The sequence below is a fragment of the Alligator sinensis genome, unplaced genomic scaffold, assembly GCF_000455745.1.
Source record: "Alligator sinensis unplaced genomic scaffold, ASM45574v1 scaffold262_1, whole genome shotgun sequence".
In the NCBI taxonomy this organism is placed as follows: domain Eukaryota; kingdom Metazoa; phylum Chordata; order Crocodylia; family Alligatoridae; genus Alligator; species Alligator sinensis.
Window position 1 is genome coordinate 644,960 of NW_005841904.1, and position 16,189 is coordinate 661,148.

Below are 16,189 nucleotides of genomic sequence, written 5' to 3' on the forward strand. Positions count from 1 at the left end.
AGAGGGTACCCATCCCCGGGAGGGGTCCTCAAGTCCACCATGGACAGAGGGCTTACCACCAGCCCATCTCATCCACCCCACTGGAGGTGGGGGGGATGGAGGAGGGCCTCAGCATCCCACCTCCAGGCTGCTGACGTCTGACACACAAGAGAGAATCTTAGAGTGAAGACTACATCCTGGCCAGACATTTCTTGACTCTGACAGCCCTAGACTTGATAGATATATAGAATTGCTTGATTGCTGGTATAAACATTTGTGGCAGTCCTGATTGTCCCAGGTTTTGACTCAGATACAAACAGGCCTATTTGTTACATATAAGTTGTCAGATAAAATAGAGCAATACAGCCAGTTACACATGTAGCCATTCCAACCTGCATTGTTGATCCTCTACCAGTAGATGTCTGGTGAGAGCACACATCCTGACTGGCCTGTTCCTGAAATGAACTGCAATAATCCTACAGATGCACATGGCCATCTCAAGGATGGGGAAGTGGGGAAACGGGGTGGAAAACACTGCACGTTTTTAACAAACAAAACACGTTTTTATTGCACATACCTCACAGGTACTTGAAGTGGGACAACAGAGATGTACAAATGTAGGGTTCCAAGACAAAAAGGTTTCTCCTGAGACAAACATGACATTTATTTCTAGCCTTACAATGTAAGTATGAGACAAGAGACAAGATACAGGCTATGTGCAGACACTATGCTTAGATTGATCTAACTAGGCTTAGTTCAATCTAAGTCCTGATCTGTACAGACATTTAGGGAGGTGCACTAAGTAAGATCATGAATGGGTTAGCCTGATCTGCTGAACATCTGTACATGTTCAGAGCATAGCCCCAGGGCTAGGAAACGCCAGCCACTTGCCCCAGCCCTGGGGCCGCGCTTTTCCTAACCTTCTCCTCTCCCTCCTCAACCAACCTCATCTTCACTGGGTCACTTTTAGCTCCCCAGTGTCTCCCAAACCCAGATGGGCAACTCTTCCCACTACAGACCCACTAGCTCCCCCTGATCCAGTCATCCTTTTCCCCACCTGGACTTACTTGGACTGCTTTCCTGGCATGGGTCCCAGCATTGGCAAATGTCTGCACAAGCGAGACCTGATCCTTGATCATGCAGCTTAAAGTAAGCCATGTGAATGTCGACTGGGTCTCGGAAATGTCTGCACTTATGCATTGACAAACTGGCAGTAGTGCAAGTAAACAATTAGACGATAGTGGTCAGCATAATAGAACACAGTCCCATAATGACAGCTTAATTGTTAAGTATTTTGAAGCCATCATTGAAAAGGAGGATTTTTAAAGTTAGATCTAAGAGAAAAGAATGAGGTGGCTTTGTGGGTTTTAAAGAGAGTTCTTCATAAGGGTGAAGAGCAGCTTGTGAGGAAGCACAAAGGTGCTTGTTTGAAAATTTAATGTGTGAGTGATAGAGGATGGGATCCTGGACTAATTAGAGAGGGTTGGGTGGGAATAGAGCCCTCAACCTGAACAAAAGCACTGAGAGAATGTGCGCCAGAAGAAACAACACAATGATGTATAGTATAGGACATGAGAAAACAAACCCTACTTGTAAAGCTTTTGCAAATATGTTACCTTTCATGTTCCCAGGCATACTTTCTGCTTTTTTCCATTCAATTTCTCTTAATATTCAATGGAAACATTGTATGCGTTTGTATTCAGTGATTGATGAATTTACTATAACCACAGTATAGATGAACTGTGGAAATAGAGCAAGTACCGTGGAGTCCATTACAGTTGTGGAGTGCAATAAAGGGACTGGGTAGAAAAGTGTTTAAAAATGGCACCATCTTCTTCCTCCACAGATTTGCTCCAATGATACATTTTCAACCATAACTTGCTCTTGTGGGAAAAAAAATGCCTTTTCTACTTTTTACTTCTAGCACTGTGGAGCTAATATAATTAGTAGAGTTCTCTCACAGATGAAATCTGAATGGCTTTTTTTTAAGAGAACAACTCCACTTCAGGAGAAAACTGCTACTCCTTAAATTTTTCAGTTGAAAATCACTGAGGTAGACTTTAGAGATTTAATATTTTAAATGAGCTGCTGAGTCAGAGGGAGTACTTTGTAATGTGTATTACATGACTAATACATGACTAACACAAACACCAAGATTACAGTAAGATTGTAAAAGCCCTTTATAAGCCATTTGTGACTACACCTAGGGATTTTAACTATATTAACCTTACTTGAGCTGCCAGGCAATTGCCACTAACTTTCTGACAGAAAATAAAAATATTCCTAAAATAAGAACATATATCACACATTCCAGAGGCGCTGAAACATTTTGACCAGTGGGCTGGATGAGCTGATGGTCCTGGGGAAGTCATGGCAGAATCCCATTTAGCCACACAGAGTGGGGCAGGGGGCATCATGGCTCCAACCTGGCCCCATGGTGGGGGGGAAGAAGGGGGCCATGGCCCAGCCTTGTAGCAGTAAGGGGGTGTGGCCCATCCCTAACTCAACACCACAGGGGGAAGGGGGCTTGAGCCAGCCCCTCAGTGGGGGGGAAGCAGACTTGAGCCAGCCCCAACTCAGCCCCATGGGGGAAAGGAGACACGACCCAGCCCCATCCAGGCCAGGCAGAGGGGTGTGAACCTCATTTAGCCATGGGGGTAGTAGGAGGGTGCATGACTTGGTCCCAACCTGTTGCATAGGATTCGGGGTTTGGGAATTTGGCAGCATGGGAGGGTGGCATATTTCCTGCCACCACTCTCCTGCTGCCAAATTTCCTGATCCATGGGGAGCCCTGCAGGCTGGATACCTATGGCTTCATGGGCCACATTTTGCCCATGGGCCAGAGTTTTAGCATCCTTGAAATGTTGCATTATTTAAACTCACAACTTGCACAGAAGTTAAGGAAAGAAAAAAATAAAGAAACAATTTTTAAACAAATTAGATCACAAAAAGATGTACCTTTAAGTTTTCAATTTCTTCCTTGTGTTCTCTCTTTAAGTGCAAAATGGCAGCTTGGTACTCTGGAAAGATAAACAAGCACATGACATTAGATGGCCTGGTGAAAAACTATACAATACTTTCTTGATATGCTGTCATTTCACATAACACTGAACACTGCCAGGCCAGAGACACATTTAAGCTGCTGAAGAACAGGAGTCTTAAAAAACTCACAAAGAACCAAATATAAATCACATTGATTAGTATGCATGTTACAGGACCATAAGATACATGTGGCCATACTGACAATGTTGATAATGATGCTGAGGACAAGTTAGATAGCTAAGTCTCACATGGCAAACAAAGCAAAAATAGTTATAATAAGAAGGTAACAAGAGGTAAGAAAGTAAGAGGTAGGTAACAAGAAGAAACAAAAACATTGTCTTTGGCTGAAGGTAGAGCTGATAGTATGTTATTACAATTCACAGGTTTGGAAGAGACATTTATGATTAAAATATTTTATAACATTTTACACTAATAATCTTTATAGACAAAACATTTGGATACAAAAGGGCTATAAATGTAATTTGGGGCCTGGAAACATGTCTCACAATGAAAGACCTAGAGAGTTCAAGCATGGTTAACTAAACAAATGAAGATATAAAGGTAATAATAGTATGGTAGTTAAGTACAGTACCTTCATGGCAAAAATACAGTGTTACCCAGGTATTCTTTAGTAAAGAAAAGCATAGCAGGAAGAATGGTGGAAAGTGAAAGTCAGAAAAATTCATATTAGACAGAAGGCTTTTTTTTTTTTTTTAATGGAGGAAGGGGATGGGTGGTGGTGATTACCCAATGGAACAATCTACCCAGGGAAGTAGTGGCTTCACCATCTTTTGAAGTCTTCGAATCAAGGCTGAATGCCTTTCTGGAAGATATATTTTAGTTAACACAAGTTATTTGGCTCAATGCATGATTAACTGGGTGAAATTCGTAGCTTCCACTGTAGAGAAGATCAGACTAGATAACCTAACACTCTCTTAAAAACTATGAAAGTGTATTTTTATTTCAGGTTGGAAGATATAAATTACTAAACTTATTCTCCTTACATTTTAAGCATTGTGGGATAGTATTAACTAAACTGATTACACGCTTAACTGGGATCTTTCATTTCATAAGCAAAACCAGAGCTATTTTGTCATGGTTACTAGGTGGAAAAGCCTATTAGTGCCTATATTTACATATCAAGTTAGAGCTTGCTTACATTATTTAAAGGAAGTAGTTGAATGTTTGGTGTGTAGCTGGAAACCCTCCTTAGGGTACTAAAGACTTTATCTCCTTCTGTCTGTCTTCATGTGTAAATACTTAGCCAGGGGCAATGCCCTACTCCCAGCACAACTCAGTTGTGCAAAATCAGAACTTATTGGCATGGACTGTTGAAAAAAGAGCAGAGTGAACATGTTTGAGAGAATAATTTATCTGCAATACTTCATTTGACATGGCAAAAATGTTAGATTAGCATCTGGTTATAGAACATGTTGTATCTTTGCTTGGGAATATTTGTGAATGCTAAATTACAGAATCCATTCAGATTGCCAGAAAGGGTAATATTTAATGGAGACATTTCTTCAACTCTTAGAATATTACCCAATGCCTGGCACAGCAAAATAATGTCATGCAAAGACTAAAAAGGACCAAAGAAAAATATTAAATTTCTCTTTTCATTTATGGCAGAGGAATCTCACTGTATACAGCTAAGAATGTAATTCTGTCATTCTTCTGGCCAAGGTCCCCAAGGTAGATATTCACTTGCAACATTTTGGATCCATATGCTTTTATCTTCCCTCTGGTGTGGGAAGCATCCTGGCCTGTTTCTTTCTTTGATCTCTGGGACACACTTTCTGTGCAAAGACAGTGGACTACTGGTACACAGAAGTGGGATCTTCCTTAGCAAGATCAAGAGCACTTCAGATCCCTTAAGAGACAGAACTCCATCCTTATAGGTAACTTGTTTGAAATTTACTTTTTTAATGCCTTATGATTTTAAAGCAAAATAACACAAGTTGTGGAAAAATTTTGTAGACAATTATTCTTTATTTCATAAAGTATAAAAATACATGGAACTAGACAAAACAATAAAACAGCATTTTCCTCCATCCATTTTCTGAATTTTATTTGGGATGAAATCAGAGTCAGTTAAGGTGTGTATATGTGTGTGTGTGTGTATATATATATACACACACACACACACACACACACACACACACACACATACACATATATATATACACACACACACACACACACACCCAAAATCCCCACTTAATAAAGCTTCTGTCTCCTACAGCTAGCTTCCTTCTGCTCCTGCATCTCTAAAATGGCTGGTAAAAAGGACTCCTTTTTATAACTTCCATTCCCTTTTTTTTTTTGAGGTGACACCATGCTCAGACTAATCTAGGTGATGCATTGCTTAATTTTCAGATTGGTACCTAGTTTTCTTATTATGGTTATTTTCTGTCTCCAGGGATATTTCCATTTGAACAAAAGACTGTTAATATTTAATAACCCTCCCCTGCTGGCACATCACTCGGTTTCCTTGTAGTGTGGTGTTTACAAAAGGCAACAGGTGCCTCACCCTCAAAAAAGGCTTTTGCAGCCTGACCTCAGAACATTGCTATACATAGAAACATTCCCCAAATCATCATGAATATGAAAATTGTTAATTTAACGTATAAATGCAGTAAATATTGCAAACCATGTCAAGAAAGAAAAAAATACTACAAAATCTACTAGTAATCATAATCGGATTGTACATAAAATATATAATTATTTAGTTCTTTAGATGCTGCCTGTCTCCAAATGGGTAACAAGAACCTTTAAGGGGCAGGCTTAGATCAATATTCTGAGGCTCCAGTATCTCATGCATCCTTAATGTGGCAAAGCAAAAAAGAGGAAAAATGTTTTATTTTACTTGAAAGAAAAAAAAAAGCGTATTATCTTTATTTCCCATTATATGACAGATGGGGGCTAGGGTAGCATGGGCACCAAGGCACGCAGTTGACAGCCCAGGGGTTGCAAGTTTGAAGCCAAACTGGAAATGCTTATGGCATGGCCCTGTTCGATTCTAAGGAATCTGCAAATTCTGCTAACTACCTTGTCACAAGGACATGAGAAGGCAGCAGTAGGAAAGATAGTTTACAATCACACATTTTATTCAGCAGGCCGAGAATGTGGATTTTACCATTCTTTAGGAGCAGCAGTTTTCCACTCAGCATCAGGTTTCTGAACTAGCAAACTCTGAATAGTTCTGAATACCACATCTTATGTTCTCTCCCTCAGCTCCTCCTCAGCCTTATTTTAAAAATCTTGAAGTTTTGGAAAGCAGCAGATTATGAAAAATAACAAAACCAAGTCATCTAATTAATGCAGCAATTCTATATAGAAGCAAATGTTCAATTATTGGAGCTGCTTATCTGGAGCATTGTATATTGTTCTGCTGTAATATATATCTAAAATACCTTATAGAATTCTATAAACCATAGCTTAATTTACCAGTCCTTATAGTATTTACATTTTTGCTCATTCAAACTAGAAACTATAACACAATTTTTTCCAGCTGAATTGTAATGCTAGTAAGCTAGATGCCTAGGTTCTAAGGTAAGATAAAATAAAAATATTGTCCAGAAGTTAATTTTAATATGATAAAGAATCAGTTTGCTGACACCCAGCAAAGCATATTTTACCTCCTCCTTTTATGCAAACATTAATCTGCAGGTATAAGATGTTACAGTGAAAAAGATACCACCAGACAAGTACAGGACTGATTATAAGAATTTGCAGTGTACTTTGTGACACAGACAACAAAAAGGTGATTCATACTTCTCCATGTATATTTTTCATTAAGCCAGTTTGGCTGGGTTTTATAAGCTTTTCCTCAGTTAATTAAAATGAGTCTTGCACACAAACTAAATGCTCTGAATCAAAACTGCCTCTAAGAGGTAAAAAGGAGCAGACAATTCCTACGGCCCCCAGCTATGGGGAGTGGTGAATTTAGTACAAAGGACTCTATGGAGACATAGAGCAGGGAGAACTAGGACTCAGTTACAGAGGGGATGAGCAGCACAAGGCAGAGAAGGGGCCCCAGCTACTACATACGGCTGATCCAGCCTGCAGACTGCAGGTTGCCAAGCCCTTGTATAAGCAACATTACATTATTACATCCACATACAAAGTTTTTTCTATCAAGAAGCTTGGAGACTGAAACATCTTAGATAAACATTTAGGGAACGTTCACTTTACAGGGTGTACCTGTGCCCAAGTCCGAAGCTAAACCCACCTGTGATTATCTACCTTGTACTACCGTATGTGCCTAACCATGCCCACCTGGCACTGCACTGAGTTTAAGGATTTTTGGTTATCTTTCAGGGAGTCTCTCCTGGGATCTATTCATGGTGTATTGTGGGAGAACTTATCTATTGTTCCTAATTCCTTGTCCCTAGGTGCTTTTAGCCTGCCATTGTATCCAGTGAACACACTTGCAAGTCTGCAAACTCCTTGCTTCTGACTACTGCTAGAACAAACCCATGGGTTTAGCCCCATGGAGGAGTTTTTCTTGTCCATGTATGGGACCAGTGATGGAATTCATATTTTCTGAATTTGCCCACTTCAAGGAGAATGAAACATGCTAATGATAAAGGCTGCTTCCCAGTCACTCTACTGGCCTTGGTTGACCAAAGAGGCAGATGACCAACATGGTGTGTATGGGAAGGTGCATTATCTCAAGGTGAGGAGATCGCGTATTGACCAGTATTTGCAAGCAGGAACCTTGTTAACAGCCAAATGACAATAAGATGCCAGTGCCTATTGTTACTTCAGAGGAGTAACTTATCTTCTATGTGACTCGTGAGGCCATACTTCAAGCTCAGAAGATCTTGAAAAAGGTGTAAATACATTATGAACAGCTTCTGGTTTATAATGGAATCCATCAATCTATCACAAAAGACTAAAAAATGGTTTAGATGCCAGAATGGCCAGTGCTGTTTATGTTACTGTGGGCTATAATGCCCTGCATAGGGTTTCTATACGTCCGGGTTTTCCCAAGCATGTCCTCTTTTTGGGTCCTCCCATCTTGGTCTGGGCAGTTTTTTTAAATATTAACAAATGTCCAGGATTTTGTTCTGCTCAGCATCAACATTTTTCCCATAACTTCCCAGTTTGCCCTAGCAAAGCTGCTTGGGGCTGGGGGGAGTGAGGGGAGAGTGACTGGAGGCAGGAGGCATCATGTGCATCTGCACATGCACGTGGCCGGGATGCAGCCAGGCAGGGATGCAGAGACCTGGAAGCTGGATGCAGGTAAGTCTATGGGGAGCGGGGGTTGGAGGGCCAAGGCTTGGGGACTATCCAGCAGGCTGGCGGGGGGGACTGGGGGAAGCTGTTTGGGCACGAGGGCTGCAGGAGGGTGGGGGAGGCAGAGGAGGCACTTGTCCCTGCAGTGGGGGGAAGGGGTGGGGGGGGCCCTATGGGGGCAGCAGGGAGATGTGTGTCCTGGCTGGCAGCACCAGGACTGGTGCCTGTACTTGCAAGGGCAGGGCAGCTGGGAGACACTGCAGTGCTGGATGAAGTAAGGGGCTGCAGGTCAGGAGTGAGGGGCATTGGCACAGCTGGGGGCTGTGGCTTGGGAGTGAGGAGCATGGGGCGGGGGGCAGGGGACTGTGGATCAGGAGCACAGGGCACAGACAGTGCCAGGAGGATGGGAGCTGGGAGTGAGGGGTATCAGCATGGATGGATGGGGCTATGGGTTGGGAGAGAGGGGCATCAGCATGGTCGGGGGGGACAGGATACTGTGGGTCAGAGGGTATTGTGGGTCAGGAGTGAGGGGCAGCAGCAAGGGTGGGGTGGGATTGTAGCTTGGGAGTGAGGGGCAGGGGTAGGGTATGGGCATATCACTGCCTCCCCCACAATCATATTGCCTTCCTCTCCCCAACCCCCAACAGGTGTCCTCTTTTTTGAAACTGGAAATATGGTAACCTTAGCCCTGCATGAGATCTATAAAGCTACAAGTAAGCAATATTGCTGTTGCTTATTTTAGTGAATGCTGCAGCATATTAATGCATTTAAATTCATTTCCAAAAAAGCTTTATATAAGATCTTGTAATCCTTCTTTATTTTCAAAGCATTCACCTATGTTTTGGCATAAATGCAACCAAAACATTTTAAAAGTAAATAAATAAATATTCAAACGTTATAAAAATATTGGTGGCCAAGCCAGCTGGCCTGGGCTGGCTTGTTTGCAGCCTGCAAACAAAAAAACAAAAATCAGAACAATCTGTGTCAGAACAGATCAACTACCTACAGGAAGGATGCCCAACCTCCGGCCCACAAGGCAAATGTGGCCTGTGAAGCTTTGAAGTCCGGCTCTCCACAGGTTGGGAAATTTGATGGCAGTGACAGTACCGCAACCCCTCCCTGTTGCCAAATTCTAAGCCCCACAGGGTGGGGTGGAGCTAGGCCAGGACCCTCCCCCTACATGGCCAGATCAGAGCTAGACCATGTCCCCTTCCCTCCACATGGCCAGACTGGGGCTGGGCTGTTTCCCCTTCACCCTGTGAGCCATGGCCATGTCCTCTTCATCCTTCCTGTGGGGCTGGGCCATACCCCCTTCCACCCACAAGGCTAGGCTATGCTCCCTTCCCCGCATGGGGCCAAGTTGGGGCCACCATTTAGCTGGATTGTGTTTGAGCTGCCTCCCCTCCCCTCCTTGGTGTAGCCAGATGGGGGCTCGCTGGATCCAGCCAGTGGAGGGACTGGGCAGTGCCCATCCAGGCTGCCACGCAAGAAGGCTGTCCACCACTGATCTACAGTGCAACCAGTACAGTTTCATGGAAAGTGCAAATGTATGATGTGCTTTTCCTCCTTACTCCACTAGAATGAATTGCATGGGTTGTCTAGAGTGTACAGGGGTAGAACTCCAGTTCTTTGAATGGTTTATGGTCTACCCAAAACCACAGCTATCCAGTTGTACTGGCTGCTGTTTAAGTGAAGATGTGACTCTATGAGAATGGTCTTGGAGCAAGACCTGAATCTAGAACTGCACTGTGCATTTTATACACATCCTTCTGTTGTACTCTGTCTTCTACCTGCATCCATCAGCTATGTTGGAGGAACTGTATGACTAACTGACAGTTCTTCCCTCCAGAGTAAATGCCTCAGTCCATCAGAGATGTAAAAAGTACATTAATTTTGACCACGGAGAATACTTCCCTCCACTTAATACACACATACTTTATTTCACATTATGTGCCCTGGAAAAGCCAGAAGTCATCTTGGAATGCTTTTATTTATTTGACCTATTCAAAAACTCTTGCATTACACATTGGCAATCCACAGACTACAGTAACCTTAGCAGGATCCTGTTACCAAGCATTCTTCTTAACCTGGTTCAGGAAGGCCCTAGAGAATATCAATCCACTTGGAGTCCCAGGGTAAGAAAGCAAGCTACTTTTCCAGGCCCCTAGAGGAAATACATTTATCTACACAAAGGAGATTTTTTGGCATTAGGTGAGTGAATAGCATACTAATGACAGAAATCTAGTGAGCTGCAAGGCAGCTGTTTCAAGTTTGCCCTGCTGAAGAATTTTTGTATGAAAAAATGTCCGTCCTTACAAGCCAGTAATAGATAAGATGTGGGCAAGTTAACAGAATGCCAGGATGCAGAGGCTTGCTAGCACTTGGAAAGAGACCCATACAGTTTTTTCTTCTAGACCCTTCTACCAGCATGGGAAATATAGTGCAAATAGACCAGAGGACAAGAACCAGATACTGCTATCCTTAATAGCCCCTAGGATTTATAATTTTGATGGCTTGAGATGGTGGTGCAATGCAGCTGCAACAGCAGTGTAGCTCTGTAGGAGCATCCTAATGAGACAGAGTTTCAAAGAGAGCTGTATATGCTCAAACAGATATGTATACATGCTAAACCTTTTCTGATCCTTTTCTTTTCCTAAAAATAAGTTTAGGATTAGCAAACACGAATCTCCTGCTTGTTCTAATCTTTTTTTTCTGCACGTGGAATCTATCTAGCTTCCCATGTGGTCATGGTATGCAAAAGTGGAAGGGTGTGTCCTGCTTCTAGAACAGAAATAAAATCCAACTCCTTTTTTATCAATAGTTACACTGGAGATAGGCAAGAAATACCTTGCAGTTGAACTGAAATTTTGGTAACAACATGCCTACATTTTCATTACTATTATTGTTATGGTTGTTGTTTTCATTATCATTAGTGTCACTTACCAGGTTCTTGTTCTGGGTCACATAGTGCTGCTTCCTCTCTCAGATGTTCCCCAGGCCCATCTCTGAACATGTCTTTGGCATTTAGCCTCAGATTATCCTGGCCCATTCTCTTTTGTCTTGATCTAAAGCTGGTGCTATGCTTTGTTCTGGGATATGCTCCTGTGACTCTTCTTCGTCTGATACCAGGTTCTTCTCCAGTCCTGTCCCATTCTCTTCACCTCTGGTTTGACATGAATGCTATTCTATCCCAAGAAATGAGTATCCTGGAATGTAGGCTTCATACTGCAGCATTGGTGAGCACCTGGTGCAAGTCTTTAGTATAGAAGCTGGTAGAAGAGAAACTGCCAAAAATTGCCATTCCTGTCCTTTGCCATGTACCAGCTGGACCTGCTGGTAAATCTGAGGTGCTTAATGTGTTCGCTGAGCTGTTGAATCCAGACTCATCAGCATCTTGAAAACCTTTCCTTCTAAGAGCAGATTTCTGGTGCTTCTTCCAAACCTATGGCCTCTACAGTCCTCACACTAGCTGTTAATCAGAATCTTAGCGTGCTCCTCCAGCCAACAAACAAAATGCCAAATGAATCATTTTCTGTTTGCCTAGGCTGAGTGGGTTGTGTTGAAAATGAAACAGGCTGTGTTAAATTAAAAGTTAAACAATGACCAGCTAAATACAGAGCCACAAGGTAGCTTTGACAGTGCACAGAAAGCTTACTGGGAGTAAAAAGCTATGCCAGACAGACTCTGGGAACTGTGGGAAAGAACTAAATGACTATCCAAACATAAGCTCAGTAGCACATTCTTTATGTACCTTAATACTGCAGAGAGAGAGGGACAGGACATTGGCAACACGTAGGGGGTGCATGTGGGTGCATGCGCACCCCCTGAGATTGGTGGGCATGTGTTATTCATGGGACAGGAACATGCTTCAAGGCACAATATGTGCTTTACCTCAAGCCTTCAGCCAAGCAAAAAAGTACACTTTAGCAGTGTTTAAGGGTTTTGTGCATAGATGGCAGGGAGCAGTTTGGAAAAGAATATCTGCTGAAGCACATGGGCTAGGGATAGATATTAGAAAAATCTGAGCCTGAATTGATTCAATCTTTGCCAGTTAGTCTAACTGGCAACGTCTGAACCAATTTGGAGGTGGATAGACATTCCCTTTTCATTCCAGAAATGCAGGCACATGCCTGCAGTGGCTCAGGCTAGAAGCTGGGGGGTGCAGCCCTCCCTTCCCTTCCATAGTGCTGAGCTGAGGGGCCAGGCCCCAGCAGGATGCTCTGATTACGGAAGAGTGTAAACCTGCTCCCTGCCTGCACCGTCTCAGCTCGCAGGTCAAGGGGCGGGAGTGTTGTCAGCCCCCAGCCCTGGGCTAGCACTCTGAGGCAAAGGTGGGGTGTGCAGTACATGCATCTGTTTATGATAGTGAGCTTTTCAATCTCCCTCTCCCTGTCTGCAAACCTGACAGAGCTGCAAAGCAGCTGGGGGCTAAGTGTTTATCAGCCCATCAACAAAACAAAAGACTCTCTCATTAGTTCAAGCTCTTCTTAAACAGATTTTTTCCAAGGAAGGAATGGAGGGACATTACCAGCTGACCTGTCGATTAGCTCCAAAAAGCCCTAAACAGACACTGTTCTGTCTTTTCCAGTGCAATTAGAGACACACATACAGACACCTCTCAGCATTAGCTAGCATATCACATGCCAAGGGCCCGTGGGGCTGGGGTCCATGCTGTTGAAGATGGGATGAAGGGGGTGGGGAGAAAATCACTGCTTCAGCAGCAAGTGGCAATGGGGGGTGGGACAGGGGGAAGCTGGGCAGATGCTGCTGTGCTTGCAGTCTCCACCGGAGCTCTAGCTAGGGAACAGAGGGGCAGGGCAGACCTGCCCAGGGCTGCAAAGCATCTGGGATGTTGGGGGATTCTGGCTTAACTTAAATCAGGAAGGGGTCTGGGACAGACACTGCATAAATTGGTTTGACCTAAATTAGTTAACTCTGATACTACATTCAACCAGGTTTATCTTAAACCAGTTTCAGATTAAACCAGTTTCAGCCATTTTGGCTAGGGACAGACATTACACATAAACCAGTTTAAGTGATCAGAAACTGGTTTAAACCTGTAACAGAACAGATGTTCAGTGCACATGAACCAGTTTGAAACTGGTTGATACCAGTTTGAGATAAACCTGATTGAATGTAGTTGAATGTCTGTCCCAGACCCCTTGCTGGTTTAAGATAAATCAGACTCTTCTGGCATCCTGGCATGCTCTCTGGGCTGGGTATGGCTCTCTGCTCCACAGCAAGGCTGGCCCCTCCCCTCTGCTCTGCTCCCTGGCTGCAGCTCCAGAGACTGTGAGCTGCTCCCCAGCACCCCTTCACCACTCCCTGCTAAGCAGGAATTCCACCCCCCCCTCTGCCTTGTGGAGAGATGTCTGTGTATTAGCTAGAAGACCACATTCTGGAGATGGTCTGTGCTGAAACAACAGGTAGAATGAACAGGCAGGTGGTACTGTCCCTCTGTTGTTTTCTTAATGGAGTGATAAACACTGAGTTAGGGGTGATAAACACTGTTATCAATTCCCTGCCGGGCTAATCAAAGCATCCTGCTGGGGCCTGGCCACTCCCTCCCTTAGCTCAGTACTGTTTAAGGGAAGGGAGGGCTGCTTTAGCACTCCCTGGCTTCTAGCCTGAGCCACTGCAAGCACATGTCTGCATTTCTGCAATGTCTGCCTGGTTACAAAACTGATTTAGCCTAGCCAAGTTAAACTAACCTGCAAAGATTGAATCAATTCAGGCTCAGGATTTTTGAATGTCTGTCCCTAGCCTTTGAAACTGGTTTATGTGCACTGAATTTATATTCTGTTACAGGTTTAAACCAGTTTCTGATCACTTAAACCAGTTTATGTGTAACGTCTGTCCTTAGCCATGCAGTCTAGATAATACCCTAGAGGGGAGATAAAATTAAGAAAATGGTTCAAGGGGCAGGTACTCTTAGCAACACAGTTTGCAATGAGAAAACAGGCAACTTGGATTGTCTGACAGAGTGATAAAAAAGGGATCTTTATATGAGAGGAAATAACAGGAGAGAGCATTGATGCATGATCTTGTATACAACACAGCTCCTTCTCTTTTGACTGTTTCCTAGGTTCCCTGCCTGGCTTTACTGCCTCTACTATACTTTTCCTCTGCTCTGAAAAAACTACCATTTTCATCCCAGGAGAACCAAGGAGATTATATCTGTCTCATTTGGAAGAGTATCATATTCTTAATTTTCCTGTAATTGTGTAAAGCAACAGCTCATTAAGTCAATGACAATAAATCACTGCTACTTTAGCAAATTGTCATAACATGAGATGTTTCTTTTAAGATATCTAGCAAAAAGCCAATTTTAATTTCTGTTAAAATATGCATATGTTAATTGCATCTGCTGGTAATATATTAAGAAAATAAGTTTAATAAACTTGTGGAAAAGTTTATTTTAAAATATCTGAGTATTTAAAAGAAGTACAGGATAGACTATTGGACAAAAACTAAAAGAGCAATTTTAACTTGATTAATTAAACAGCACAACAGTCACTGCCAGGTTGATAACTTAATACTTAAGCTTTTACTGAAAAAAATAAAATCAATCAGTATTTGCAAATACAAAAGCTGACTTACTGGAAAAGGCCCAATTATCCATCCATCTACCCACCCACCCACCCACCCTTCCCTCCCAGTGTTCTGTCTCAAAAAATAGCCAAAGATAGATATTTTAGGGCAGCTGTGCCAACACAACTATTTACTATACAAGCAAAAAAGATCTTCTTGCTTATCTTTAACATCATGGAAATTGTGATGGTTTGGGGACCTTATTAGTATCTTATTAGATACCAGTCCTGTATCTTTGCAGCCGAGAAAGTACATTTAAATTCTGCACATAATAAACAACCTTCACCAGAGACAGCTCACTTTTTTCCAGCTATGATGTTTTTGAAAAACAGGTTGAGTAATTTAAGACAAAAATAAAATGAGAAAATAGCCTTCTGCTTACTAACATGTTATGAGAAGAGCACAAATTTACATAATGAACTGTTTGTTAACTTTTCAACTCTACCTCTAATTACTTTCCTTCCACTTATCTGCACTGTTTTTTAGATGAGGTGGCTAAAATGCATGCACTAGTCAAACTGAACGAATACCATCAATTAGATTAATACATTATAATTGTTTCATTACTATTTTCTAACTGAACACACATATCCACTCTAATGTTCTGAACAGAAGTACTCAGAACTAATGCAATTTTCAGAACCTGCCTCTTCTTTTCCCAAACCTCTCATAAAAAAGCCAAAATTTTCTTCCAACTCTCCCTTCAAATATGTCCATCTTATGCAGCCCAGGATGGAGCTTGGGAGCTGAAAGTACAGGAAGCAATTCACACCAGGAGGACCAGACAGGGAAACAGAAATAAGGAACACGCTGTGACTCAATCTACTTAAGGATTCACAACTTTCTCCTTTCCTGGAAAACCAAATACAAATTTTGGAAAGCGTACACATTTCAAAGTAAGTTCACTAAGAAAATATTTAATTAATAAGAAAGAGCTCATATAATCAGCATCTTAGACCCTGTTGAAGCTTCTGCACACTGCTCTTGCAGTGCAAACTGATTGAGCAATATACGGTATATGTGGTTTACCTTCACTTTACCTGCTTTGCCATTCAGCAATGTATCACAGCATACTAATTGAAATATTTTTTCAACATTTTTCCTCCATAGGGGGGAAAAAACACTCATCACATGTTCTTACTGATTGGTACAGTACCGACCATCCTCCAGTCTGGAAGCTCTTCTAATGATAAATGATAGATTTATGTACGTGATCAGTGGAGCTACTTTGTTCTTTGGTTTCTTCAATATTTTTGGATGAATGCCCTCTGGTACAGGCGACTGATTGCCATTTACTTTTTTTCTGAGCTATTGTATCACCTCCTTGATTTGTCAG

The 16,189-nt window shown here is 42.4% G+C and overlaps 1 protein-coding gene across 2 annotated transcripts in view; it reads right to left on the minus strand.

Annotated features, from left to right (window-relative positions):
* Window positions 1-16,189, minus strand: part of FMN1 (formin 1) — a 236,426-nt gene that overhangs the window by 186,125 nt on the left and 34,112 nt on the right. For both annotated transcript variants that reach the window (XM_025197756.1, XM_025197755.1), the window contains one exon: window positions 2,938-2,999. In XM_025197756.1, the coding sequence (XP_025053541.1) occupies window positions 2,938-2,999 (62 nt within the window). The remainder of the gene's footprint in view (window positions 1-2,937; window positions 3,000-16,189) is intronic.